The 27,870-nt window shown below is 40.1% G+C and overlaps 2 protein-coding genes across 2 annotated transcripts in view; one reads left to right on the forward strand and one right to left on the reverse strand.

The window, feature by feature from the left end:
- GPR137C (G protein-coupled receptor 137C) overlaps window positions 1-16,377 on the reverse strand; it is an 87,410-nt gene extending 71,033 nt beyond the window's left edge. Inside the window, exon 1 of the mRNA XM_033188029.1 lies at window positions 15,625-16,377. Within this exon, the coding sequence (XP_033043920.1) occupies window positions 15,625-16,068 (444 nt within the window). The 5' untranslated portion in view covers window positions 16,069-16,377. The remainder of the gene's footprint in view (window positions 1-15,624) is intronic.
- Window positions 16,378-16,629: 252 nt separating this feature from the next.
- The window catches only part of TXNDC16 (thioredoxin domain containing 16), a 125,150-nt gene continuing 113,909 nt past the window's right edge, over window positions 16,630-27,870 (forward strand). Inside the window, exons 1-4 of the mRNA XM_033188031.1 lie at window positions 16,630-16,900; window positions 25,438-25,544; window positions 26,100-26,404; window positions 27,324-27,406. Coding sequence (XP_033043922.1) covers window positions 26,227-26,404; window positions 27,324-27,406 — 261 coding nt within the window. The 5' untranslated portion in view covers window positions 16,630-16,900; window positions 25,438-25,544; window positions 26,100-26,226. The remainder of the gene's footprint in view (window positions 16,901-25,437; window positions 25,545-26,099; window positions 26,405-27,323; window positions 27,407-27,870) is intronic.

The raw sequence follows: 27,870 nt of genomic DNA on the forward strand, positions 1-27,870 counted from the left end.
TTCCCCTGCTGGCAAGGAGTTGTGATCCTTTGGAGAAGAAGAGGCATTCTGTTTTTTGGAATTTTCAGCCTTTCTGCATTGGTTTTTCCTCATCTTCATGGATTTACCTATCTTTGGTCTTTGAGGCTGGTGATCTTCGGATGGGGTTTTTGCATGGATATCCTTTTTTGTTCATGTTGATGCTATTCCTTTCTGTTTGTTAGTTTTCCTTCTAACAGTCAGGCCCCTCTGCTGCAGGTCTGCTGGAGGTCCTCTCCAGACCCTGTTTGCCTGGGTATCACCAGCAGAGACTGCCAAACAGCAAAGATTGCTGTCTGTAACTTCCTCTGGAAGCTTCGTCCCAGAGGGGCACCCATCAGATGCCAGCTGGAGCTCTCCTGTATGAGGTGTCTGTCAACCCTTGCTGGGAGGTATCTCCCAGTCAGGAGACAAAGGGGTCAGGGACCCAATTGAGGAGGCAGTCTGACCCTTAGCCGAGTTCAAGCGCTGTGCTGGGAGATCTGGCAGGAACATTTAAGTCTGCTGAAGGTGAGTCCACAGTCGCCCCCCTTCCCCCAGGTGCCCTGTCCCAGGGATATGGGCGTTTTTGCTATAAACCCCTGACTGGGGCTGCTGCCTTTCTTTCAGAGATGCCCTGCCCAGAGAGGAGGAATCTAGAGCGGCAGTCTGGCTACAGTGGCTTTGCTGAGCCGCAGTTGGCTCTGCACAGTTCTGACTTCCAGGTGGCTTTGTTTACACCATGAGGGAAAAATCGCCTGCTCTACTCAGTAATGGTGGACGCCCCTCCCCCAACCAAGCTCGAGCCTCTCAGGTCTTGCTGTGCTGGCAGCAAGAATTTCAAGTTAGTGGATCTTAGCTTGCTGGGCTCCATGGGGGTGGGATCCACTGAGCTAGACCATTTCGTTCCCTGGCTTCAGCCCCCTTTGCAGGGGAGTGAACGGTTCTGTCTCGATGGTGTTCCAGGTGCCACTGAGGTATGAAAAAAACTCCTGCAGTTAGCTCGGTGTCTGCCCAAACAGCCGACCAGTTTTGTGCTTGAAACCCAGGGCCCTCATGGTGTTGTCACCCAAGGGAATCTCCTGGTCTGCAGGTTGGAAGACCGTGGAAAAAGCGTATTATCTGGGCTGGAATGCACCATTCTTCAAGGCACAGTCCCTCATGGCTTTCCTTGGCTGGGGGAGGAAGTTTCCCAACCCCTGGTGTTTCCTGGGTGAGGTGACGTCCCTCCCTGCTTCTGCTTGCCCTCCATGGGCTACACCCACCGTCTAACCAGTCCCAATGAGATGAGTCGGGTACCTCAGTTGGAAATGCAGAAGTCACCCACTTTCTGTGCTAATCTCCCTGGGAGCTGCAGACTAGAGCTGTTCCTATTTGGCCATCTTGCCAGCCACCCGGTAATTAATCTGGATTTCTTAAGAACAATCTCAGCCGGGCACGGTGGCTCACGCCTGTTATACCAGCACTTTGGGAGGCCCAGGCGGGCGGATCACAAGGTTAGAAGTTCAAGATCAGCCTGACCAACATGGCGAAATCCTGTCTTTACTAAAAATGCAAAAATTAGCTGGGTGTGGAGGTGCATGCCTGTAATCCCAGTTACTCGGGAGGCTGGGGCAGGTGAATTGCTTGAACCCAGGAAGTGGAGGTTGCAGTGAGCAGAGATCACACCACTGCACAACAGCCTGGGTGACAGGGTGAGGCTCTGTCTCAAAAGAAAAAAAAAAAAAAGAATCTGAATGTAAGCAGTAATGAACGCTGACAATAGCTTAAAACTGCTCATTCTAGAGTACGACAGAAAAAGCAGTGTTGTCAGAAGGTCTGCCTTCCAATCCTTCTAATTTCTAATGTGGTTTAGGACAAATCCATGACCTCGGTTTATCATCTAAAAGGTGAGAATACCTACAAACCCATCTTAATCATAAAGAAATAATGGTATCACAAATATTACCATAAATTAGAAAAAGTGTTTATCATATTGTCTAAAGTTTATATGTAAGAAAGCAGAGGAAAATCTTAATTTTAGAGATGCTCTTTTCTTTTTTTCTAAAACAACAATAGCTACCATTTGAGTCTTATTATGTTCCACTACTTAATACTCTTGGTATATTTAAAGTATTATTCTATTTAACTTCACGACCCCATGAGGTAGGTACAGATGGAGAAACTATGATACAGAAAAGTTACCCGCTTAAGGTCACTTAGTAAGGGTCCAAGGAATGGGACTCCAGTGCCCAAGTTCTTAACTGCCTAATACCTCCGTATAAAGAGTTTTTTCTTTTTAGATGGTGTCTCACTTTGTCACCCAGGCTGGAGTGCAGTGGTGTGATCTTGGCTCACTGCAACCTCCGCCTGTCGGGTTCAAGCGATTCTCCTGCTGTAGCCTGCCAAGTAGTTGAGATTACAGGCACATGCCACTATGCTCAGCTAATTTTTTGTATTTTTAGTAGAGTCAGGGTTTCATCACGTTGGCCAGGCTGGTCTCGAACTCCTGAGCTCAGATTATCTACCCACCTCAGCCTCCCAATGTGCTGGGATTATAGGCGTGAGCCACTGCGCGCCTGGCCTGTATCTGGTGTTCTAATAGTATCCCTGTAAACATCCAATTTACAAAACCTGGAAAATCTATCATCCATTTAAAAATGTAGGTACCTTTAACCATGACTGATTCTAGCCTGTTAATTCATCTCTACAAACCTACTTACGTATAATGCTCCTAGCAGGTAATCATATCACTTTTTCTACTTTGGACAAAAGGATTTCCTGCTACTGCCAAGTATATATGCTCTGTTTATTCTGACTTAAGTTACAGATGTCAGTCCTGCTGGTTAACGTCCCATTCTTTTCAGAATAGATTTTTAAAAAAATGCCAATTAGGTACTTAACAGCCTTAGCCCTCACATTGAACTTTCTCTTCCACAAAAGCCCTTGGAGACAGAAAAAATACAAGGAGCTCCTGACCAATGAAACAACTTAAAATAGGGCTATAAAGGAATAAAAGTTCATATTCTCCTTAGTTTATATACTACACTGCCTCAAAGCAGCTCAAATGACTGGATCCTACAGAGTAGCTGAGGAGAGTACAAATTTTTAAGAAAATATTTCTTAAGCTTTTTTATACTCTGAGAGACTGAGGCTGGAAAAACAAATTGTAGAGTGTGATGAAAATGGTAGCTATAATTGAGTTTTTGTAAGAAGAGAGAAGGTACAAATTTGAAATACTATTCTAGAAAGATGATGATGCCTGGGCCCTAAATAAATTTTGACCAGTTTTAACGTGTTATGTATAACTGTTTAATTGGCATCTGTATCTCAGAAATATAATTCAGATACTGTATTAGATCACATAACTAGGTACTAAGGAATTTAAGCAAAAATTCTGAAATTCTGCAATGCTTTATTAGTATCAGCATACTAGAATTCAAGGTATCTTAGATATCACTGAGACTAACCACTTTACAAATCAGACAACTGGCCCAGAAAAATAATGATTTGCAAATATCAGTTATTCAAAATTTGGACTAGAATTCTGGTTCCCAGATTCCTTGTTCAGGGATATTTATGATGTACTGTCTTAAACATACCCCTTTACCAAAGTTAAAATAATAAGATTACAAGGACATTTAATTTTTAAAAATTTGTCTTTATTTAAAACAAATTAGATGAAACATTCCATGAAGTCAGATTCTGATTCTGTTTGTGGAGGTGGAAAGAAGAAAATGTTTCTTTTAAATTCACTTACTTTACCACTAATTTACTCCAAGTCATTAAGCACTGACCACATTTATAACAGTCCTAGGTGCTGAAGGGTATGCAAAATTTCTTTCAAAATAAATGTAAAATAGTGGCTGATCTAAAGCAATATGTACTATAGTGGGGCAAGGCAGACATAGATGGCATATCCAAAAATATATAGTACTTTCTACACATTTGGCCAGACTTAGAACACCATAATTTTTCCATAAGGTATAAATTACTCAGAGTTCATTTTAACTAACTTTGGTGGGTATTAAATATAATTAAAGCTTGGTATGTGGAAATTATAAAGAGAATTATATTTAGTTGTTTTATTTCTATGAGGAGGAGGAGGAAGAGGAGGAGGAGAAAATAGCCCATGGTTTGGGTTTGATCCACAAAAGTTTTGCTTAGCTTATTCAGTATTAGCCCACAGTATTTTTAACGTACTTGAAAATCCTGTCATTATTTAAAAAGTAGATTTCTCATTTTAAGAAATCCAAATTTGTGATTTCTCTTGAAAATCAGATGATTTGACAATGTAATCTCACAGCTGGAACTGAATTAATGTGATTGTCCTCTTTAAACATCTGCTTTCAGATTCACCACAAATACCAACACTCCCTATACTCTCAGAGGTTGTAGCATTCAGGTTTTTCTAGGCATCTGATTTTGGGACTCTTGTTTTAAAGCAAGCATTTTTTTTTTTTCCGAAGGGAGGAGGCAGATAAGTGGGAAAAGAGAAGAAAGAAAACGGTAGAGCAAATTCTGCTGTGAAATTATATATTCAGGAATTCCTCCCCACTATGCTATTTGGGATATGGTGAACAAGAACTGCATTCATTATTTACTGAACAGGTACCTAATACATATCAGATGTTAAATTAGGTACCAGGAATACAGCAAGAACAGACTTAGTCCTTATTCCTATAGTGCTTATCAATCTAGTAAGCTCACACAAAGAAGTCACACAAATATAAAATTCCAACTGTGCAAATGATACGAAGAAGAGGAGCATAATGCTCTACTAGTCTATAATTTTGGAATCTAACTTGAGTAGTTGGGTGAAGGCTTCCCTGAAACAGCACTGCGCCCTGGAGTTGAGAGTTAACTAAGCAAAGGAGGAAGAAAGAACATTTTAAGTAGCAGAAAAAGAAAATGGAATGGCTTTGTGGCAGAAGAAATATGGCAAGTACAAAGGACTAAAAGAATGTTTAATGTGGTGAAATGGTGAGGAATGAGGAACATAGTTTGAGATTAGGCTGGAACCATGAAGTGCCTTGTAGTATGTATAAAACTCTCTCCATTCTAATGAGTAACTAGATCCAACGGAGGAATTTAGGGGTGGGGCTTTTTTTTTTTTGAGACGAAGTCTCACTCTGTTGCCCAGGCTGGAGTTCAGTGATGCAATCTTGGCTCACTGCAACCTCCGCTTCCCAGGTTCAAGCAATTCTCCTGCCTCAGCCTCCCAAGTAGCTGGGACTACAGGTGCGCGTCACTACAACCAGCTAATTTTTGTATTTTTTAGTAGAGATGGGGTTTCACCATATTGGCCAGGCTGGTCTCGAACTCCTGACCTCGTGATCTGCCTGCCTAGGCCTCCCAAAGCACTGGGATTATGGGTGTGAGCCACCGTGCCTAGCCGGGTGAGGTTTTTATAATAGATTTTTATTTCAAAAAACTCTGGCAACACTGTGGAGAATGGGCCTCTGGGGGCCAGAGTACACAGACACACCAATTAGAAGGCTAACTGCCATGGACTAGTCAGTAGACGCTAGTAGCCTGGAGCAGACTTTTTGAAGGGGAGAAGTAAATGGACTTAAGAGATATTAGGAGGTAACAGGATTTGGTGATGCAGTGAATGTGCGGAATGAGGGAGAAAGCAATATTGAGAAGGACTCATATGTTTCTGAATTATATAAATAATTGGATAGCAATACTAGTCACAGAAATGGGGAACAAAAGAGGAGAACCAAGTTGTGTGTATGTGTGTGTGTTTTGAGTTGGGATCTTGCTCTGTCACCCAGGCTGGAGTACAGTGGCACAAACATTGCTTACTGCAGCCTCGAACTCCTGGGCTCAAGTGATGCTGCCACCTCAGCCTCCCAAATTGCTGGGATTATAGGCAGAGCAACTGTGCCCGGTTCAAGAACCAGGTTTTGATGAATATAGGTGTGGGGTGGGAAAGGAGGAGGAAAGATCATGTTGAATCTGAGTGCATCAGATATCATGAAGATGTCAAATCAGTGCAGAAGCTACAGAGCCAGCTCAGAGTAGTATGGGTGAGTAAGGATCGGAGATAAGTGTGTGAGTCATCTGTTTTTAAGTGGCATGATGTCACAAAAGTGGATGTGATCACTTGGAAAGAAGAGGGGATCTAGGCTTAAGTGTTTAGAAATCTCAACTTCTCTGGTGGCAAGACAGGCACATGGCTTAAAAAGAAGCTATCAAGGTAATAAAAAAATCAGGAGAATGCTATTCAATGTGCTAGCCAGTGTTAAGGGGAAAGATACGGGGGGTCAGTTGCTGCTGAGAAATTAATTTGAATGAGGACTGAAAAATGTCTAATGAACTTGTTGACATGAAGGTCACCATAAGCCATAGGCAACAACTATTTTGTAGAGAGATGGGGGAAAGGCAGATTAGAGCGGCTGGAGAAGTGAGAAAATGGTAATATATGCATGGTCACCTCTGAAAGAAGTTTGATTATGAACAAAGGTATTAGGCAGCTTTTGGCTTTATCAAGCCTCTTTGTTTTTTCTATTTTATTACTCAAGACTCATCTCCTTTGGATTTATCCTGTTCTTTTTCTAACATAAATTAGATGATTAGCTTATTAAATTTGTTTTTTTCTAATGTAAATATTCAAGGTTCTAAATTTAGTTCTGCATGCAACCTAGCTGCATAATTCAAGTTCTGACATACAGTATTTTTATTATCATATAGTATTCTTAAATGCCATTGGAATTTCTTCCTTTACCCATGTTGTTCATAACTGTTTTAAAAATTTCTAAATGAACCTTTGTAAGTTGCTTTTTGTTTGTAGTTTTTTAAAGAGACAGGGTCTTGATACATTACCTAGGCCTGGACTCAATCTCCTGGGCTCAAGTGATCCTCCCGCCTCAGCCTCCAGAGTAGCTGAGATTACAGACACATGCCACCATGCTCAGCTTTACAAGTTACTTTTGTTACTGAATTCTGGCTTGTTGTTTTAGGGATGTGAGAATGTAGACTATGAAATCCCAATTATTTAAAATTTAACAATAGCTAACAATCAATAGTACATACCATGTCCCAAACATTTTTTATGAAGTATATAATTTTCACAGTAATTCTATGGGGCAGATATTATTCTGATTTTTATAAGGAAAATAGGCACAGAAAAGGTAAGTGATTTACCCAAGTAACTTAACCAAGTTACACAGAGCTGATAAATGATGGAGCTGCATGTTGTACATTTCTTCTCTGCTTCAGCTTTTATTCTTGGAGTAAATTGCAAAGGTCTGAAATTTTTAAAATCAACTTCATTGAAATATAATTTATGTACAACACACTGCATGCATTTAAGGTGTACAATTCTGAGTTTTAAGAAAGCTGTACAACCTTTGAAACTATCACAATCAAATACAGAATATTTCCCTATCCATTAAATTTCACCCTGCCCCCTTTTTGTAAGTCCTCCCTTCTGCTCCAGATCCCAGGAAACTAGTGATGTTTTTTGTGACCACAGGTTTGCACTTTCTAAAATTTAATATAAATGAAATGATACAGTGTGAGCTCATTTTTCCCTGGCTTCCTTCATTCATCATACTGATATTGAGATTAATCCATGTTGTTGTGTCAATAGTTTGTTTCTTTGCTTTTACTACTGAGCAGTATTCCTTTGTATTGGTGTATTTTGTTCATTCATTTCTGATGAACATCTGGGTTAATTTCAGTTTTGAGCTATTGTGAATAAAGCTATTATGTACATCCATGTTCAAGTTTTTATAGGAATATATGCTTTCATTTCTCTTGGGTAAATATCTATAATGGCCAGATTTTTCTCCATAAGTTTTGTTTTGAGACAGGGTCTTGCTATGCTGCCCAGGCTAGTCTTGAGCTGCTGGGCTCAAGTGATCCTCCTGCCTCAGTTTCCTGAGTAGCTGGGACTATAGGCCTGTGCCACCACACCTGGCTTCTGTAACAGCTAGATTTTATGACAGGCTTATGTTTTTTTAACAACTGCTACACTGTTTTCCAAAGTGGTTGTAAAACTTTACATTCATATAATCAGTGTAGGAGTTCCAATTAATCCAGAGTTTGGTCAATAGTTGGTACTGTCACTCTTTTACATTTTAGTCCTACTAATCAATGTTTAGTGGTAGCTCAATGTGAGTGTAATTTTTGTTTTCCTAATAACTAATAATCTTGAGCATCTCTTCATGTGTTTCTTGGCTAGGCATATATCTTCTTTTGTGAAGTATCTGTTCAAATCATTTGTTCATTTTTACTGGATTTTCTTATTATGAGTTCTTTATATATTTTGGATAAATGTACTCTGCCAGATACATGTGCTGCAAATATTTCCTCCCAGTCTGTGGCTTGCTTCTTCATTATCTGTCTTGCAAAAAACAAAAGTTTTAAATTTTGATAAAGTCTCATTTGTCAATTTTGGTTCATGCCTTTTTGTTTACTACGAAACCTTTGCCTCCTCCAAGAAAACATCTTCTCCTGTCTTCTACACATTTTAGCTTTTACTGTTAGGTCTATGATCTATGTCAAGTACATTTTATAGTGTGAAGTAAGAATCAATGTTCATTTTTCCCATATGAATATTCAATTATTTTGGAACTATTAGTTGACAAAACTTTTCCCCCACTAAATTACCTTGGCACTTTTGGGGAAAAAAAATCAGTTGATTATATACATACAGGTCGAATTCTGGATTCTCTATCCTGCTCCATTGATCTATATGTCTATCTTTACCCCAGTATTACACTCTCTTGATTACTGTAGCTTTATAGTTACTCTTGAAGTAGTGTGATCCTTACTAAGTCCCTCATATGTCCACGCATATTTTAAAACCATCTTGGCAACAGCTAAAAAATATCCTGCAAAAATTGTAATAGGAATTGCACTGAATTTATAGGTCAAATTGAGGGAGAAATAACACCTTAAAAACAATGAGCTTTTCAGGGTATATTTTTCCATTCACTGAGGCCTCTTTAATTTCTCTCAATGTTTTGTAGTTTTTCTTGCAGAGGTCTTGCACATCTTTTATTTATTCCTAAGTATTTTAATTTTTTGACACTATTGCATGTAGAATTGTTTTTGTTCTCGAAACAGGGTCTTGTTCTGTCGCCCAGGCTGGAGTGCAGTGGTACAACCTTGGCTCACTGCAGCCTTGATCTCCTGGACTCAAGTGATCCTTCCACCTCAGTGGCTGGAATTATAGGCACATGCCACGGCACCTGGCTAATTTAAAAAATTTTTTTGTAGAGATGAGGTCTATGCTGCCCAGGCTGGTCTTGAACTTCTGAGCTCAAGTGATCCTCCAACTCGGCCTCCCAAAGTGCTGAGATTAAAGGCGTGAGCTACCATGCCCTGCCACGTGGAATTTTTATATTTCATTTTTGTTTTCTGCTAGTATATAAAGAGTTACATCCTATAAGCTTAGGTATTACTTCCTGTAGTTATCTATAAATTAGAATTTTTGACCTAAGAAATTGTGTCACCTACAAATAGCAACAATTTTACTTCTGTTTTTCTAATTTTCAAACATTTTTCTTTCCCTTGCCTATTGCAATGGCTAAGACCTCCAGCACAATGTTGTGAAGTACTTTGTTCTTGTCCTAGGTAATACCCGCTGAATATTTCTTAAGTATAATGTCAGCTATAGGCTTTTGAAGATGTTTTTTATTAGACTGAAAAAATTCCCCCTTTTCCCTCATTTACTAGAAGTTAATTTTAAAAAATCATCTATGGTTGAATTTTGTCAAATTCTTCTTTCTGCATCTATTGAGATGATCATATGATTTTCTCCTTTACACTACACATATGGTTTTTATCACATTGATTATTGAAGTTTTTTTTTTTTTTTTTTGAGATGGAGTCTTGCTCTGTCACCAGGCTGGAGTGCAGTGGTGTGATCTTGGCTCACTGCAACTTCTACCTCCCAGGTTCAAATAATTCTCCTGCCTCAGCCTCCCAGGTAGCTGGGACCACAGGCGTACACCACCATGCCCAGCTAATTTTTTTTTATTTTTAGGAGAGCTGGGATTTCACCATGTTAGCCAGGTCTTGATCTCTTGACCTCATGATCTGCCCACCTTGGCCTCCCAAAGTGCTGGGATTACAGGCCTGAGCCACCGCGCCAGGCCAGTCTTTTGAAGTTTACTTTAAATATGTTTTCACAAAGCCCACCTTGGATATGTTTTGAAACTTTGATGTCTTTCATAAATTTGGGTAAACTCTTATTTTCCCTTTGAATAATTTCTCTATAATTCCAATTACACATATGTTGGACCTGCTCATTATTTCCTCATTCTCTCTTCACCCATTGGTTGTATCTTCCATCTTTTATTTCTCTGGGCTATATTCTGAGTGATTTTTTTTTCCTGAGATCTTCTAGTTCACTTTTTCTTTTTAACTGTGTTTAATCTGTTTTAACCATCCCTTTCAGTTAATTTTTTAACAATGATTTCCAAATGTGTCAATTTTAAGTTTTATATTTCAAGTGTTTAATTCATAAATGAGTAATTATTGTGTACTATGTATTTGATAATTCTGGTATCTGCAATTCCCCAGTGTGAGTTTTGATTCTGAACCCATGTTTTTTGGAATTTTATCTGTCAGAAGTCTGGGTTTAAAGTACATTCCTCCACAGATGCTTTGCATCTGCTTCTTATAGCTCCTTGAGGTTAGTATCAAGCAAGGATAACTATGTTTTCAAGTTAGATCTCCTGAAACCCCCAGTTCACTCACAGAACTGATGTGAATTTAGGCTTCAAACTTGTACAAGAATGAGCTTGTTTTGCATTCCCAGGGAAGACTTTTATTTCCCAATGTGTACCCCCTATATAGCTCTGAGGACCTGTTTATTTTCCTAGTTGATCCACTGAATATGTACACTTAAAGGATTGTGGCATTATGCTGGAGGGGATGAAGTCTTTAATAAGACCTCACTGCAAGGCACAGCCTGCAATGACACCTCCCTACACCCTCAACGCACAAAATTAAAATCTGGGCAGTAGGATAGCAGGAGGCAGCTGAAAACCACTCCTGCCCTACCCCCAAGACACACATTTGTGTGATATTTCATCATTCTGCATTTGCTGTTTTTTTTTTGTTGATGTTGTTGTTGTTAGTTAGGTTTTTTTGTTTTTTGTTTTTTTGGCAGTTTCTGGCCTTTTCTTGCCAGCCCAATCATGCACTGAAAAAGACTGACTACTCTCTGCAGCACTATTAGGCATTTTTCTGAATCTATGGTCAGCCAGATGATCCCGGCTTCTACTTCTTTAAACCAGGAGTCATATGCAGTGGATGAAAGGGGAAGGACTTTGCTAGACAGTGGAAAAGGTTTCAAACAGTGTGAAAATGGGAAAGCAAGTTAGAGAAGCACCAAGTAATAAAGAAATGATACATCCAGGAAAGTTCATGGTATATAGGAAGAAATTACTTGATAAGACTTCATACCACCTGAGGTATATAATAGTCTCACATCTGATACATATTAGCGATGTAATTTTGGACAAATCACATCCATGTCTACGTATTTCATGGGGGTTGTGAAAATAAATGTTACAAAGTGCTTTGAAAATACCAATTTCACAACATATAAGGCATTATAATCATGTCTTTTGCTACAGGTATGTATCTGAAACTTCAGCTTCACAGATGATTTCAGGAGAAATAAGATCAAGATAGTGAAAAAATTTAGTAAATTCAGACAAAAACAGTTTATAGTCAGTTATGGATAAAAGTCAAACATTGAACTAAACCACTATTCTTGGTAAACAGTAACTGACTCAGGATATGAGACTTGTCTTACAGACTTTTCTATTTTGTAGAATTTGTTGAAACTAAATTAGCAAAGCCCTAATTAGTATGGGCCATTTGCCATGAGATAAAAATAATTTCATTAAACAAAACTCTATATTGTATGAAATCTTTTAGGCAGAAAATAGATTCCAGACAGTATATAATTTACCTCAAATGTTCACCAAAATAAGTTAACCCCTACATTTCAGATAACTAAATATTTTCTAAATTTTGACCTTTTTATAAAGTGTCATTCAATAATATAATCACCATTGTTCTAGTTGCTAGAGATAAAAATATGTAAAATATTCTCTCTTATCATCAAGGAATTTCTATTTTAGGTGGTAGAAGTATGATTTCCACTTCTGTGGGAAATCAAAGACCAGAACAAAATCAATGAACCTGTAAGTTGACTTGCACGTTATTTGAAGTACACCAATATAAGAATATATCTACTGGTAGGGACAATAATAGCATCCATAAATGTAAGAGTTAAGATTTTGAATTTAATTTTCCTAGCTGTCTTGGCATTGCGATTAAGTCACTGTACTTTATCCTGATTAAGCAACTGGCACTCCTAAGACCAAATTGGAAGTAAGAACTTCAATATGTTGAAGATGAACTCATTGATTTTGGCATGCATCACAACACTTCAAGATGGTATACCATCAACTCTCATTAAAAAAAAAAAAAAATTAGATTCAGGAGGTTCACATGCAGGTTTCTTACATGGATATAGTGCGTGATGCTGTCAACTCTCCTTTTAAGTTGTTCAACATGTTCTAATGGTAGACAGAATCAGTTTTACCAGATAGTCTGTTTTAAATATTGAAGTCTTCTCCGGTAAAAGTCCAGGAGTGTGAACCTTTCTCTGGTAAAGCTCATGTCCTACCTATCCTGCCAGAAGTTCAATAGTTCAATATGTGTTTTTAGATTAGTGTACAAGGTGGTTTTTTTCCCCCTCTCTCTCAACTCTCAGTTTCCAGGAGGTTAATTACGAGACACTGAGAAGCTCAATTGTTTAAGAAAGGGCTAGTTTCCTTCATCTTATTTCAAGTATAGACACCAAAAAAAAAAAAAAAAAGGTCCTTCTTTTCAAAAACATGAGTTTTAGAATATCTGCCAAAATGTATTCAAAGTAGTAGGGTTTGTTTTACTTTTTATACTTGATCCACGGTTCTTTATAACTAAGTCCTGAAAGCTACTCTTAGAATCAGAAAAAACAAATGCTTTAAATAAGTGAAAAATAATATGGAATTGGTATTTAATACGGCATACAGTAAAGACAGAGTGAGTTGGTAATCAAGACACACACAACTATTCAAAAAAGATACAGGGGCTTTTGGTTAAAAAAAATTAAACATCAGTTAAGTCTTATATTTATCACCACGTAGGCTTTCCCTTCCACTTTGCTATAATATGAAGAACTCACTAGGAAAAACTTCATTAATTCAGAATGATCAATGGGAAGTATACTTCCAGTTATCTGGAATTGATATAAAAATTTGAACTCAAATACTCTCTTAAATACAGGTTCCTGGCGATTTTCTGTAATGAAAAGAGAAATGATTTCTGGTTAAGATATCTCCTTTCAAATAAGCTTTCAAAAAAACTGACAATTTGTTCTCTTAAGTACAATTGTGTCCTAAAATCGCTAATTTGATTATAAAAAGAAAGGGCAGACAAACAACTCACACCCTTTTTAGCAGGCATTACAAAGGAAAAAAGCTTTATCCCAGCTTCTTTCCAAATTATGTTTTTCAGGTTAATAGAGTTTTATCGTTTTAAAAAAACTACATCACACAAACATTTAACAGGAAGACTTTTAGACTTTAAATTCTTCCTCACTAGCTTGAGTATTAGCTGAAAGTCTGAAGACCCAATCTAGATACTCTGTGGATTCTATGCTATATAAGCTTACCTTCAGGATTTTGAGCTTAAATATATATCTTTTTTGTGATGGTGTTTACCCACTTTGTGCTTATCTGAGGGAGCTACTGACTGGGAGATGTTAAAAAGGGAATCTTCTGGGACACGGAAAATGCTTTATATCTTAATCTGGGTGGTGGTAACATGGGTGTACACAGATGTAAAATTTCATCTAGGTGTGCATTTAAGATTGTGGACTTTATGGTATATGTTATACCTCAAGAAGTAAAAAAGAGTGTTTAATCCACTTTATGAAATGCCTACCAACTATTTTACAGTGAATCATTCATATGATTTTGTAAATCAATGTATAGGGAAAAAACAAGTCATCTGATGCTCCTGGCATAAAAATCGCTAGTCACTTTCAGATAAACATCTGAAGCTGGAGTAAAAGCTTCAGTGTTGAGAAGTCACTAACACACTATCTGAAATGGTGGCAGGAAGATTACAATGTATCAGTTTAAGTATAAAGGGTAGAAGTGTTATAACAGTTTAAACGACAACTAGATTAGAACATCCTCAAATAAGTGACACGACTATGGCATCATTATCTGATTTGTGATAACCTATGCTGCTTATTTCCGCTTACTGCTTTGGGGTTTTGTCATTGTATTGTTTGGACTTTCAAAGGATGGAGAAGGAAAATAATAAAAGTTAAATTAGTTTTGTTGTTTTCAACTATTGTTTTTAGTGTGCTAAAGAGTTGACGTTATGACTGATTTTAAAATTATGCATTCTACTTCCTATTTATTAAAGGAGAAAAGAGTTGGTTTATGCAGGAAATATAAACACTTAATCTACGTCATTTTTTTTTTAAATTTTTGCTTGGAACTACATTAATTCCATCACTTCCAAAAAAGCCTTTGAGAGGATTAGCTGCATAAGGCCAATATTATTCTATATTAGTCTGTATCAAGCATATGATGTCACCTTCCTTCCTCCCCTCCTCAAGCTTTTCTTTTGGTGGGAAGGAGGACTTTTTTGGGGGAAATTCTCAAAATATTATGGCTTAAATACCACAAGCTGACACACATGATTGACAACCTTACACTCCCAAACCTGTTTGAAATGGGTCAAATACCTAAGCGCTGCAGAACAATGCAATCCAACCAGCAATTCCCCATAAAAGAGAAAGGGGGTGTGATTAGGTTCCAGATATTAAGCAAGTTATTGCAAAAACAGTTTGGTGGTTTTGTTTCTGCAATAGGCACAGGTTGAGCTAGTATTTTTTTCTCTTAATTAGCTCCAAAAGAGACTATGCTATAGGAGGTAGAATAAACCACTAAAGCATGAAGCAACTGGGACAAACATTAAGGGCTTTATGGAGGTCCTTATCCTGATCCTCAGCATTGGTTATTGATCATCAATCCCGCTGGGGAACTATCGAACGAAATTTGCGTGAGGCTTATCGAGCCACAGGAAAGGAGATGCAGGAGGGAATATAAGCTTCTAATAAAAGAAACGCAGCAACAATAGCAGAGGAACAGCTCTGCCTGGTGACGTAATGGCTGGCAGCAGTCCAGCTTCAGCAGAGCTGCTGCTACCTCAGCATCCAACCTCCCTCAGCACAGTCCGGCTTCGGCAGAGCCACCGGGGCTGCTACTTCTTGAGATGCCACTTTGTTGGTGCCACCAACGCCTTACCTCAGAGGGCCAGAACACCAAACAAAGGGTTCGTTCCCTTGCTGTTTTAAGTTGTCAGACACACACACTCTCACTCACTCAACCCCTAGCCCTGGACGCCTCAATAATCGAGCCAATCAGCCACTTAAGTTCAGGACGAAAACACTGGCTCACACTGCAGGTGTGCCTCAGTTTCCCCAGGCTGGTTTCCAGTCCGCCTCTAGCTGCCCACCCCCCCCATCCCCGCTGGTCCTCAGCGGGAGTTGATCCCGGCGGCCCCGCGCACCCGCCCGGGCCCCGCATGCCGGCCCTCCTGCCTTACCTCTGCCAGGTAGAGGTTGAGGAGACAGAGCGTGGAGAACTGGAGACAGGAGGGGAAGCAGTAGAGCAGCCAGTGGGGGAAGAAGTGCAGGTGAGCGGGCGGCCGGAGCAAGGGCAGGGAGCCGCTGAGCGAGAAGGCGGCGGAGAAGAGGGTGGTCCTGAGCGCTGCCCACAGGAGACAGAGGAACAGGCAGAGGCTCTGGTAACTCAGCCGCCGCTCGCGGTACAGGAGCAGCCGCCACAGCTGCAGGTAGGCAAAGGCGAACAGCGCGGCGTAGAGCAGGGCGTGCAGGACGCTCAGCGCCAATTGCACCGAGCCCGGCACCGCGGCGCCTGAGGCGGCAGCGACGGCGCCTCCGCCTCCGCCGCCCCCGCCGGGCGTGGAGGGCTCGCGGCCGGCCGCGGGGGCCGCAGCGGCCGCCGGACCCGGCACGGACACCCTCATGAGGGGGCTGGGGGCCGGGCGAGCGAGCGCGGGAAGGAAGGGGCTGGACTCGGAGCCGCCGTCGAAGGGGAGGACTGCCCCCTTACCCCCCACCCACCCCAGCCTCTAACCCCAGGAAGCGCCGTGACGGGACCCAGAGTCCCGCGCAGAGCAGTCGCGGCTCCCCCCGACCCCGCCTCCTCTTTCCCCCCACCCCTCGGGGGTCTCGGCTCCTCCTGCTGCGGCTCGGCTCGGTAGCTGCAAAAAACAACTCTCGGCTGGAGACAATCAGCTGAGAAACCCGAGCATTTGAGGCGCTCGCTCCGCACTGTGGGCTCGCGCCGATTGGCCCGGCCAGGCACGCCCCCTGAGCGCCGTGCTCGGAAGGCCACGGGCCGCTGTACCCGTCGCTCGAGGGCCCCGAGATCTGATTGGGGGCTTAATTTCCCTACTTTCTCCCTCCCCTGTACTTCCCACCCACGCTGCTGATTGGATCTGCTACTGCACCGCCCGTTCGCGCCGGCGGGAGGACTCTGTAATCGTCTGTCACTCTCGCTCCGCCCACCGCGCTTCCCATTGGTTAGAGAGTGCCTCACGTAGGGAGCACGAGGAGAAGGAGGTGCTTCCCAGGTTGTTTTTTTTGTCCAGGAGGCAGACTTTGTCGAGTCGGTGGCGGCCGCAGGCTGGGAAGGAGCGGTGCTACACCTTCGCAGGTTGGCAAAGTGGTTCCAGGCTACCCGGCTAGTCTGGCACGGCCTGGCCTTCTGCCTCCTACTCCGTCGCGTGGCGGCGGGAACTGTTGGCCGCGCGGCCTCAGGAACGGCCCTGGTCCCCGCCCGCAGGTCCCGGGCAGGTAGGTGGCAGCGCCGGTCCTTCACGCTGTGGGCTCTGCCTGCAGACCCGGGGATTCAGACGAAGCAGCTTTCTGTAGCCAGAGCTGCACTGCAGAGCTCCGGAGTCTGACTTAGGACACCCGCCTCTGGGTCACCGAAGGGCCTCACCTGGAGCCTCCTGAGGGCGTTTTACCTTCTCTTTTCGCTGCATGAACGGCGGGAAACACCGGAGCCCTTTGTGGGTCAAGGGGATGAAAAGGGGCAACGGGGAGAACCGGAGCTCTTAAGTGAAAGACACTTCCCTCCCAAGGGATATGTCTCTTAAGGAGGAGTAATAGTCGTGTCAGATGGATGTTGAAGCGATCTGTGAGCAGGGGCAAGCTCGTTCTTTCAAACTTAGAATTTGGGAAGATGCTCTGGGCTTAAGTTTTGGGAAAAAGGCAGAAACAGATTTGTAAGTCTGATGATTGCCTGGAGAGGAAGTAGAATATTCTGTACTGTTTAAATTCCACATGTATTGAAGCCCTTGGACCTGTGTATGGTAGATGGTGGCGCTATTCCTGGGGCTGAGAGAGAAAATACATGCTATGTTACTGCTGTAAAGAAGCGAGGAATAATCACATCGACTAATGTGTATTAGGCCGGCACATAGTTACTGACTTTTTTTTTTTTTTTTTCCTATTTGGGAATAAAATTAGCAAGTAGTGCAAAATTAAGAGGAAATAATTTGTTTCTTTAGGATATACAGCACATTACGAATTCAGTATCCTTGTGAAAGACATTGCCACGTTTATTGGAGCAACCAAGACCCAGCTTTTCTTACCTCACCATCCTTTGTCCTATGCTTTTTTTTTTTCTTTTTTCATGCAGGGTCTCGCTCTGTCACCCAGGCTGTAGTGACAGTTCACTGCAAACCTCTACCTCCTGGGCACAAGCAATCCTCCCACCTCAGCCTCCCAAGTAGCTGGGACTACAGGTACTGTCGCCATATGCCCGGCTGATTTTTTTTTTGGGGGAGAGACGGGGTTTCACTGTATTGTCCAGGCTGGCCTTTGTCGTATGCTTTGCCCAAAAAGAGTGTTGCTCTCTTTTTTTCCTAGCTAAGTATTCCACAGGGAACTTTAAAGTCTATGTTGTAGAGTCTGGGACAGTCGTTTTTCCAGGTACCAGATACTAGTGTGGTTCGAGTTCCTTAAAGGTTTGCTGACACACTGTAGTAGATGTACAGGCCCGGCACTGTTAACCTAGACATCCCTCAGATGAAACGTTCAGTTGAGCAGGTAGAGAGTGCAGTGTATGAGAGGGTACGGCTTGCTCTAAGAAGTTAACAGGCCTAATCCAACATCTATGCTTTGGAGTAGGATTTTGTTTATTGGAACGTAAGAACTTCATCTCATGTGTTTTTAGAGAATGTGATTAGGGCAGGACACAATTCTCTTCAAATAGGAGACAGGATGCTCATGACAGCAGTGATGTAATTGATTGCAGTAATGTGCTTAAGCATTTAAGCATAAAATCAGAGTTGTGTGGTTTTAGGCACTTGTCAAAATCAAGGGCACCGCATATTCTCTGCCATAGCCTATTTGCATCTTCCATAATCATTAATGTACACATTTCAAGTCATCAATAGACTTTTACTATAGAAGTGTTTTTCTCCTATATTCTCTGCTCAAAGTGATAGTCAACATCTGGATAGTACCTATACTAATTTTAGGTCTTTGTCTGTGAGACTTACCTGCCACCTGCTGTGTGTCAGTAAAAGCAAGTCTGGATAGCCTCCTCCTTTCTTCTTTTTTGGGGGATGGGAGTGTGTATATAGAGTTGGGGGGTGAGGGTGCAGGTAGAGGATTTTTCTCCCAACTGCTTTGGAAAGGCTCTAAAGGGGAGAGATGTTGACCCCTTTTATTGCCTCCTTGGGTCTGAAATGATAAACTGTGTTGAGATCTAATCAACATTTTATTTGAGGCTGGTTCAGTGAGCAGGTTCTGTTCTCCAGTAGCAGCATTAAACTAAGCAAGCTGACTTCAGACACAATGTTCTTAGGCACGAACTTTGTAAGCATTATATGCTCCATTTGTTGCAAAATAGGAAGTGTGTCTTTTTCCTGAGTATGATGACCACAGATGTTGATACAATTTATTTAATAGTTATAGTTGTTAATTTCCTTCTTTTCTGAGAGGGAAAGCCATTAATTTTATGGTTAATCATGAGGGAATATTAGGCCTATAAAGATGGAACTAACCAAGGGTTTCCTAGAAAAGCTTGGTGTCAGTTATTCTAAAATTTAAATGTGTCCAAATGCATAAAGATTTAATATTGTTGTTCTGAGAGGACAGATGACCCTAGCATAGTAGTCTTTCAACCATTTAAAAGCAGAACTGTTTGGGTCGGGCGCGGTGGCTCACGCCTGTAATCCCAGCACTTTGGGAGGCGGAGGCGGGCAGATCATGAGGTCAGGAGATCAAGACCATCCTAGCTAACACGGTGAAACCTTGTCCCAACTAAAAATACAAAAAATTAGCCAGGCGTGGTGTTGGGTGCCTGTGCTCCCAGCTACTGGGGAGGCTGAGACCGGAGAATGGCATGAACTGGGGAGGCGGAGCTTGCAGTGAGTGGAGATTGCACCTCTACACTTCAGCCTGGGTGACAGAGCAAGACTCTGTTTCAAAACAAACAAACAAACAAAAAAAACCCCAGCAGAACTGTTTGTCAATTGCTATTGCATACGGTACCCTATACCAAAATGGGATTGGTGGGGCTAACAAGGGCTACCAGCTGTTCTACCTGCCTTAGGAACACAAAGGCAAATCCTTAAACTGTCTCCTTACTAACAAGAAGACTAGTGTTTCTCTTGAAGTACTTCCTCCTTGATGTCCTTTGGAGCTTAATATTCGGTTACTGAACAAAGCACACTTTTATCGCCTTTAACATTTTATGTGCACGCTTTAGCCCTTTTTCTACGATTGTCTCACGGAGCCATTCTTACAGTGCAGTTACCCTCTTGTATTAGTCTTTAGTTACATGTCACTCATTCTTTCTATTATTTAAATGAGCTGTGCAAACACACTTCTTTAGAATTTAGGGATGAGACAAAAGTTACATCTTACATGCCAACTGTGATCCATGCTAGCAGGACCATTATACTGAAGAACTGAGGGCCTCTTCCAGCCCAAAGGGTCAAAGTCTACATGTAGTTGGGAGGCATATCTGTAGTATTGGCAAACATGCTATGGAAAACATTTACCTGTGACTTTTCCTGTCTCTTAGTATTCGCATCTGTTGTAATAATAGTCAAATTGCATTTTAAAGAGTCATCTTATGTTCAAGTCATAATCCTTTTACCCGTTAGTAAGACCAGGTCTATTAATAGTGCTAGACTGGGTTATACTGTGGAAACAACCCCGAAACATTAGGAGTTTAAAATAATAGTTTATTTTGTTTTTTTCCTGAGATGGAATTTCACTCTTGTTGCCCAGGCTGGAGTGCAATGGTACAATCTCGGCTCACGGCACCCTCCCCCTCCTGGGTTTAAGCGATTCTCCTGCCTCAGCCTCCTGAGTAGTTGGGATTACAGGCACCAGCCACCACGCCTGGCTAATTCTTTTGTACTTTTTAGTAGGGTTTCACCATGTTGGCCAGACTAGTCTCGAACTCCTGACCTCAGGTGATCCACCTGTCTCAGCCTCCCAAAGTGCTGGGATTACAGGTGTGAGTCACCACGTCCAGCCTAATAGTGTTGGAGGTAGAAAGAATGGGGGTCGTGACCAACTCAGTATACCACTGGAGGCTATATGAGCGAACAGCAAACTGTTCTCATGAAGCAGGTTGTTGGCAAACTGACAAACTGCATCTGCCGCCCAGAAGGAATGCTGAGGCCAGTCACGCCCCAGGCGCAGTGCTTCTTGTGATTATCTGCAGGAACATCTGAAGCCTGTTAGCGATCATGTGAACCTGTGATAAATCAAGCAGCTGACCAACCTTTACCTGCTGCTCCCTGTTCTTGCTACCCAATAAATACGAAGGGTTGTGGAAGCTCAAGGCCCTTATTCACTAGAAGCAAGGAGCCTCCTGATCCCTTCTTTAAAACAGATTATTTTGTCTTTATTTTCATTTCTGCCTTCGTTCCCCCTTCATTCAGTCCCGTAGTAACCGTCACATAATAGTTTATTTTATATTGGATCAGCTGGGAGCTTTTTCCTGTGGTGTTCTCTTTCTGGGACTTGGGCTGACAGAGAAGGCCTAATTTTGAGTGTTATCAGTGATCATGGCAGAGGGAAAGTGTGTTGTGATTCATTGCACACGTGTACTGACTCTTAAAAGCTTCCAGAGGTATATGTCACCTTGCACATTTCATTGGCCAAGTCATGGCCATACCTAACTCAAGGAAGTGAGAGGTATAATTTTAACGTGCAGAGATCTAGAAGCATTTGAACATTCTCTCTTGTCAACAAATGCTTTCCTTTGTACATGTAGTTCTTCCTTGGCTTTTCCTGGTGGAGGTAATTCAAAATTACCATCTTAACTACATGAAGCCTAAAGTTCAGGATCCCTGAGTAATGCCCAGCAGTGGTCATCTCTTTACTGGTTTAGATAGAAGTTATCTGTCTGCCAGCCCCTGTTGAATACATAAGACAGTGTTGGGAGAGAGAACTATAAGTGTTCCTGTTTGGAGAGAGGAGGAATGGAAAACACACACCAGATTCTAGATTATAGCAATCTACAATTGAAATCTCTCTGGGCAAATGTTGCTAGGGCTCTAGTTCTGTTCACTGAGTTCTCTAGGCCAGTTGAAACAACAACAACACTCCTATCTAACACAATAGAAATGAATTACAGGAAAAATGAAATAAAGAATATCAAATTACAAGCCCAATTTTAAAATTACTAGATTCAATAAACATAAAATTACTGTGTGAAATTGCTATAAAATGTTCTAAACATTTACACTCCATTTCTGTATTTATGTCATTATTTTAGACCAGTAACAAATCGTTCTTACTCTTCACATGCCCTACAGCATAGTTCTCCGTGGTCCTTGGCTTTGCCCTGTGTGAGGTTCTTCTATTTTTATTATTCTTGGCCACATCTGAAATTGGAGCGTTTGGCCTCTTTCTGTGTCTGAGCAGTTTTGTCAGTTTGCTTTGTGACCATGTTCCGGTGGGCGCCTAAGGATTGTTTTAAGTTTTGAACATCTAGTCTTTTGGTTGGCAGTTCTTCTCTGAGTATTTTTCTTTTAATACCTGGTTAAACACCACCAACAGCAACCATCACACAGTACTAATCTATCTTCCAACCTCTTCTTTTAGGGCTATAAATAAGTTCATTAGCCACAGGAACCTAGGTACATATTCATTATAAGTTAATCAGGTACATGTCACCTCCAAACTATTGTAGTGACAGTTTTATCAAACTTGTTAATGTGGGTCACTTGCTGAGCTCCAGTCTCTGATAAATGTTTCCTTGAGTAGGCCTAGAACAGTTTCTATGCTGCTTGGCCCCTAACCCAGTGTTTTGGAGTTTTTGTCAAGGTGGCATCTCACTTCTAGTTTATATACAGGTTAAGAGAAAATGGTTTATGCTGCTATAATAACCCCTGCCATCTCAGTGACAAAACAACAAGGTTTATTTCTTCCTCTGTCACATGCTTATTACACATTAGCTGGGGGTTCTCTGTTATGCTTATGCTCACAGAATAGACACCATTCGGGCATTTCTCTTGACTGCAACAGAAGACAGTAAAGCCTGGCCTTATTAACACTAGCTGCCGAAACTGTTGCCCGAAAGAGACAGATGTCACTTTTGCTCACATTTTGTTGGCCACAGTAAGTCATCTGGTGGTCTTAACTAACTTCCCCAGAGGTGGGGGATGGAGGGAGCTTAAGTGTAATCAGTAACTGCAAGGAGAACTAGAACTATACTAATGAACTGTCACACCAAGATAATACGGCCACATTTCTCCAAAGGTACTCATCACTTCGTTTTGATACCTAGATTTTTGTGGTATTAATTTTTGTTGTTGTTGTTATTGTTTTTGTTTTGTTTTTTAGACAGGATCTTCCTCTTTAACCCAGGCTGGAGTGCAGTGGCGTGATCATGGCTCACTGCAGCCTCAATCACGATCCTCCCATCTTAGCTTCCCGAGTAGCTGGGACTACAGGTGTGTGCCACCATGTATGACAAATTTTTTTTTCTTACTTTTAATAGAGACAGGGTCTCTATATTGTCTAGGCTACTCTTGAACTCCTGGGTTCAAGTGATCTTCCTGCCTCGGCCTCCCAAAGCGCCAGGATTATAAGCGTGAGCCACTGTGGCTGGCCAAGTATTGTTTTTCATTCCCTTTTCTAATTACTGGAGGTTAAAAAAAAAAAAAAGTCACCGAGTACCTTTTGTAACTTTGTTTTCACTGTGCTCTTGCTGATATTCTCTTTCTCCACCCACATCCTCTTGCCTTTAGTTAAGATCTTTATATGAGGACGGCATGTCTCTGAGCAAATGCGTGTTATTTTCCATGCATGTGAAATGTCCACTCTTCCATGGCCCTACAAGGTAGATATCCTTCCCCAACTCCCTTGCCCCCATTTCTTCTTCCTTAGAGCCGATTACTTTTAACTGCTCACTGTTTGTTTTGGCATTGACCTTCCTATTTTCAGTAAACTTGGTTTTGGTTTTGTGAAAGTTGAAAATTTAGTTCTCTTTTCATTTCTTTTCCTACCCTAGCTGCACGTCTCCTTATTTTCTTTCTTCCCTTTCTCTTAACATTTGTTATGGTTTTGCTTAAATCATTATTCAGTATTTATTTCATTATGAAGACATAAATTCTATTTCTAGCTGACCATGTGGTATTCTTTGCTTTAAGTAATTTTTAGAATAATCAAATCTTACCATAGATGGAACAAACTACAGAGATTACTACTGAGTTCCTAACTCTAAACATATGTTAGAACAACACCAATGTCTCTAACTGATTAAAAGCACAGTACTTTCACATATATGATCTGGTTTGTCCAACGAGATAGAAGATACAGGAAAATATTTAAGCATTGGCTGTCTGGTTAGACCTTTTGTGCTACAAAATAGATTCTAGGGGAAAAGAGTAATGTGTTAACACTGGTGTCCAATTTAGTGTTAAAATAGTTAAATTATAACCTAGAGGCCAGGAAAGGTGATATTCTATACTCAGATCTTTTATCTGTGCTTTTCATGTTATATGATTTAATTAGGTTATAGTTATTTCATATACAGTAATGAACGTTATATAGTTATTCCCTTAGCCTCAGAAATGCATTCATTTTCTCCAGAATATGAAGAAAATAGTGGATGACCTATTTTTTTTTGTTTGTTTTTTGTTTTTGAGACGGAGTCTCGCTCTGTCGCCCAGGCTGGAGTGCAGTGGCCGGATCTCAGCTCACTGCAAGCTCCGCCTCCCGGGTTTACGCCATTCTCCTGCCTCAGCCTCCCGAGTAGCTGGGACTACAGGCGCCTGCCACCTCGCCCGGCTAGTTTTTTGTATTTTTTTAGTAGAGACGGGGTTTCACCATGTTAGCCAGGATGGTCTCGATCTCCTGACCTCGTGATCCGCCCGTCTCGGCCTCCCAAAGTGCTGGGATTACAAGCTTGAGCCACCGCGCCCGGCCGGATGACCTATTTTAAAACATCTCTATTAATATAAAGTATCTTTAAAATAGGCTGGTTTAAAATGGTTATAATGTATAATCAATTTTAATGTCAATGATATCCCTTAATTATGTCATTAAAGTTACATTTTTATATACCTCTTATAGTTCTTGCTTGTCATTTTACTTTGAGTTTTTGAACTCAACTCATTAAAAATTGATGGAAAATTTTTTCACTGATATATACTATCTCTGATGAACAGAATTATTAGGAAATAACCAATGAGTAATTGTTTCATTTTTTTTTTGAGGAACACCGGCTTATTAGGGAGAGATATTATGTGCTTATTGATAATATTGAATGAGCAGAAGAAATAATTGAATATGATTTTTCATACATTTCAAATTCTTTATCATTTTTTTCTTTGCTGAAAAATTCTACCTTTAGGAGTATATAGAAATAATCTTTTGCTGTTTTTTCCTATTGCCTTTTTTTTTTTTTTTTTTTTTTGAGACGGAGTCTCGCTCTGTCGCCCAGGCTGAAGTGCAGTGGCCGGATCTCAGCTCACTGCAAGCTCTGCCTCCTGGGTTTATGCCATTCTCCTGCCTCAGCCTCCCGAGTAGCTGGGACTACAGGCGCCCGCCACCTCGCCTGGTCAGTTTTTTGTATTTTTTAGTAGAGACGGGGTTTCACCATGTTAGCCAGAATGGTCTCGATCTCCTGACCTCGTGATCCGCCCGTCTCGGCCTCCCAAAGTGCTGGGATTACAGGCTTGAGCCACCGCGCCCAGCCTCCTGTTGCCTATTTTGAGATAGTGAGCTTACATTTGAAAGAGATGGGTCCTGTTTGAAAATTTAAAAATTCTAACACAAAATTTTCACCTATAGCTGTGGCTGTTTTTATATTATACTATTCTTTCTAAACTTTCTTCTTTTAAATGTAGATAACATAGATCATCAGTAGAAAACTTCCTGAAGTTGTTCAAGAAAAATTTGAAAGTAGCAAAATAGAAAACAAAAATTAACAGCAGATACAAAGGACAGCATGGAAGTAAGTACACCAAGAAAGAAGATAAGAGGAGGATGTCTAGGACAAATTTGATTTCAGAACATAGAGTTGAATTAAAGTACGAGTTGAAAAAGATATTTAAATTTTTAAGCAGTATAGAGAAATCTAAGGGTTAGGCATTACAAATTATGTATATTTAGAAGGAATGTTCTTCCATTGTTTTAATAGGTTTATTCTATGGGATTTAAAGTAAAAGTAAACATATTAGGCATATTTTGGATGTCTGACTCCCATCTAAATGGTATTAAATAATTATTTGATTATTTCTCATAATCAACTATAGATAAAAACAAAATACTCAATTACAAATGAGTTGATTAATGTTTGAGAATTAATTTTAGAACCCTTGAAAATGACAGTTAGCTTAACTAAATACTAAATTAAGCATTTTCTAGATAGCTTTGATATCTTTTGTAAGTATCAAAAATCAATAGTATTATCAAGTCAGTGTTGTTATATATTGTCCCCCCTCAAATTTTTATGATAAAGTACTAGCAAAATCAAATGATGTGACTAATGACAACTTTCTTTTTGCAGATTTTACTCCATTCATTCATTTAACAAATTTGTTCAACAAACCCTCGTTGAATACCTTCTCTGTGCCAGGTGTTGTCTTAGGAAACAGAACACAGCAGTGAAAAAGCAGTCAAAATCTTCCACTCATATGCAGCTGCAGCTCATGATGTCTTCTGGCTTCAATGTCTTTAGAGTTGGGATCTCTTTTGTCATAATGTGCAGTTTTTACATGCCAACAGTAGACTCTTTACTAGAACTGAGTCCTCAGAAATATTTTAGTACATTGCAACCAGGAAAAGCCTCTTTAGCTTATTTTTGTCAAGCTGGTAAGTATTTTTAAAATTCTAATATGATTCTTGTGATGTTTTTATTGCTATTTAATCAATAAGCTCAGTGGGAGATTACTGTTAAGATTAATAATATGTGCTATACAGCTGTTAGTATAATCCTAACTGGGTTTGAATCCGGCTCCTGCCACTTGGCCTGTGGTGTGACCTTGGTTAAGTCACTTAGCTTCTCTGTGTTTTTCTTTCATTATCTGTTCACAAGAAACAGTACTTTATAAGTTTGTTGTGAGGATTAAATGATTTTACTTATGTGCTTAGTTCATAGTAAATACAAGGTAAGAATTAGCTACTAACATAACATCTGAAAGAATACTTTCTCATGTTTTTAGCATGTATTTTAAGTTTTTTAAAACTTTAAATGTAATACTTTAATACCCTGCTTTAGCTGTATTGTTAATTATACTGAATTAACTAATATAACTATTGAACACGACTAATAATTTTTTGATAGTCCAATTCAAGTCTTCATGTCTTAAAAATACTATTCTTGGAATTAATAAGTGAAGTGAGTGCACATTTCTGTTGGCTCCCTTATTATAATTGTGATTCAAAAATGGTATTTTAAAATCATTTGGAAAGTTTTTGTATGTGTACATGTGTGTTGTGTATATGGTATTAAATTTGGAGGAAAAATGCCAAATGTTAGGTTTAAATGAAACATCGTATTCTTGTTTTAGTAAGAGTTTAAGGTCCATTTGCAAAGTTAAAATACATCATGATAAAAACATTAGAAGTAAGAATAATGAGGCAATAGTAAAATAAGGGTGTGAAAATATGTAATGAGATATGTTTAATTATTTGTTGTATGCTAGTTGGACAAATTATTCTGTGTTTGCAGATTTTAAAATTCATTTTAAGGGGCAATTCATAAACATTCATGAAACATTTATTATTTTAGATTCCCCAAGAACATCTGTGTTTCTTGAAGAACTGAATGAGGCTGTTAGACCTTTGCAGGACTATGGAATTTCAGTTGCCAAGGTAGAAAGATATTTATGTTACTAAAATATTAGTGACAAACATCTTACAACTTTATGGCTTAAGACTGAATATCTTAAAATACTTCCGTTTCATATCTTTTTCCAAAGTGGAAATATATTTTTTCCATAAGAATAAACAGAAGCACAGAATGATAGTTTCAGATTATTGTATAACATACTACATATAGAGGGGACAAAAAGCTGTTTAAAAATTTTTAGCTTAGAATTTAACTTTATGTTGTAAACCATTCTGTTGGGCCTGTGGTATCATTTCTCAAACCTACAGTTAGGTTTTTGTTCTGTTTTGTTTTGCCTAATGAATATTTCATAATAGCCAGAATTCAACTGTTTTTAAATTTTTATTATACAAACTGCAGTAACATTTAAAATGGAGGTAATTGAATAGTTTTTTTTCTATTCTTATAACTCTTTATATTGGTTTATGTTTCACTTTTTCGCATTTAT

Source organism: Trachypithecus francoisi, unplaced genomic scaffold (assembly GCF_009764315.1).
Source record: "Trachypithecus francoisi isolate TF-2019V2 unplaced genomic scaffold, Tfra_2.0 Lachesis_group3, whole genome shotgun sequence".
NCBI classification, from domain to species: domain Eukaryota; kingdom Metazoa; phylum Chordata; class Mammalia; order Primates; family Cercopithecidae; genus Trachypithecus; species Trachypithecus francoisi.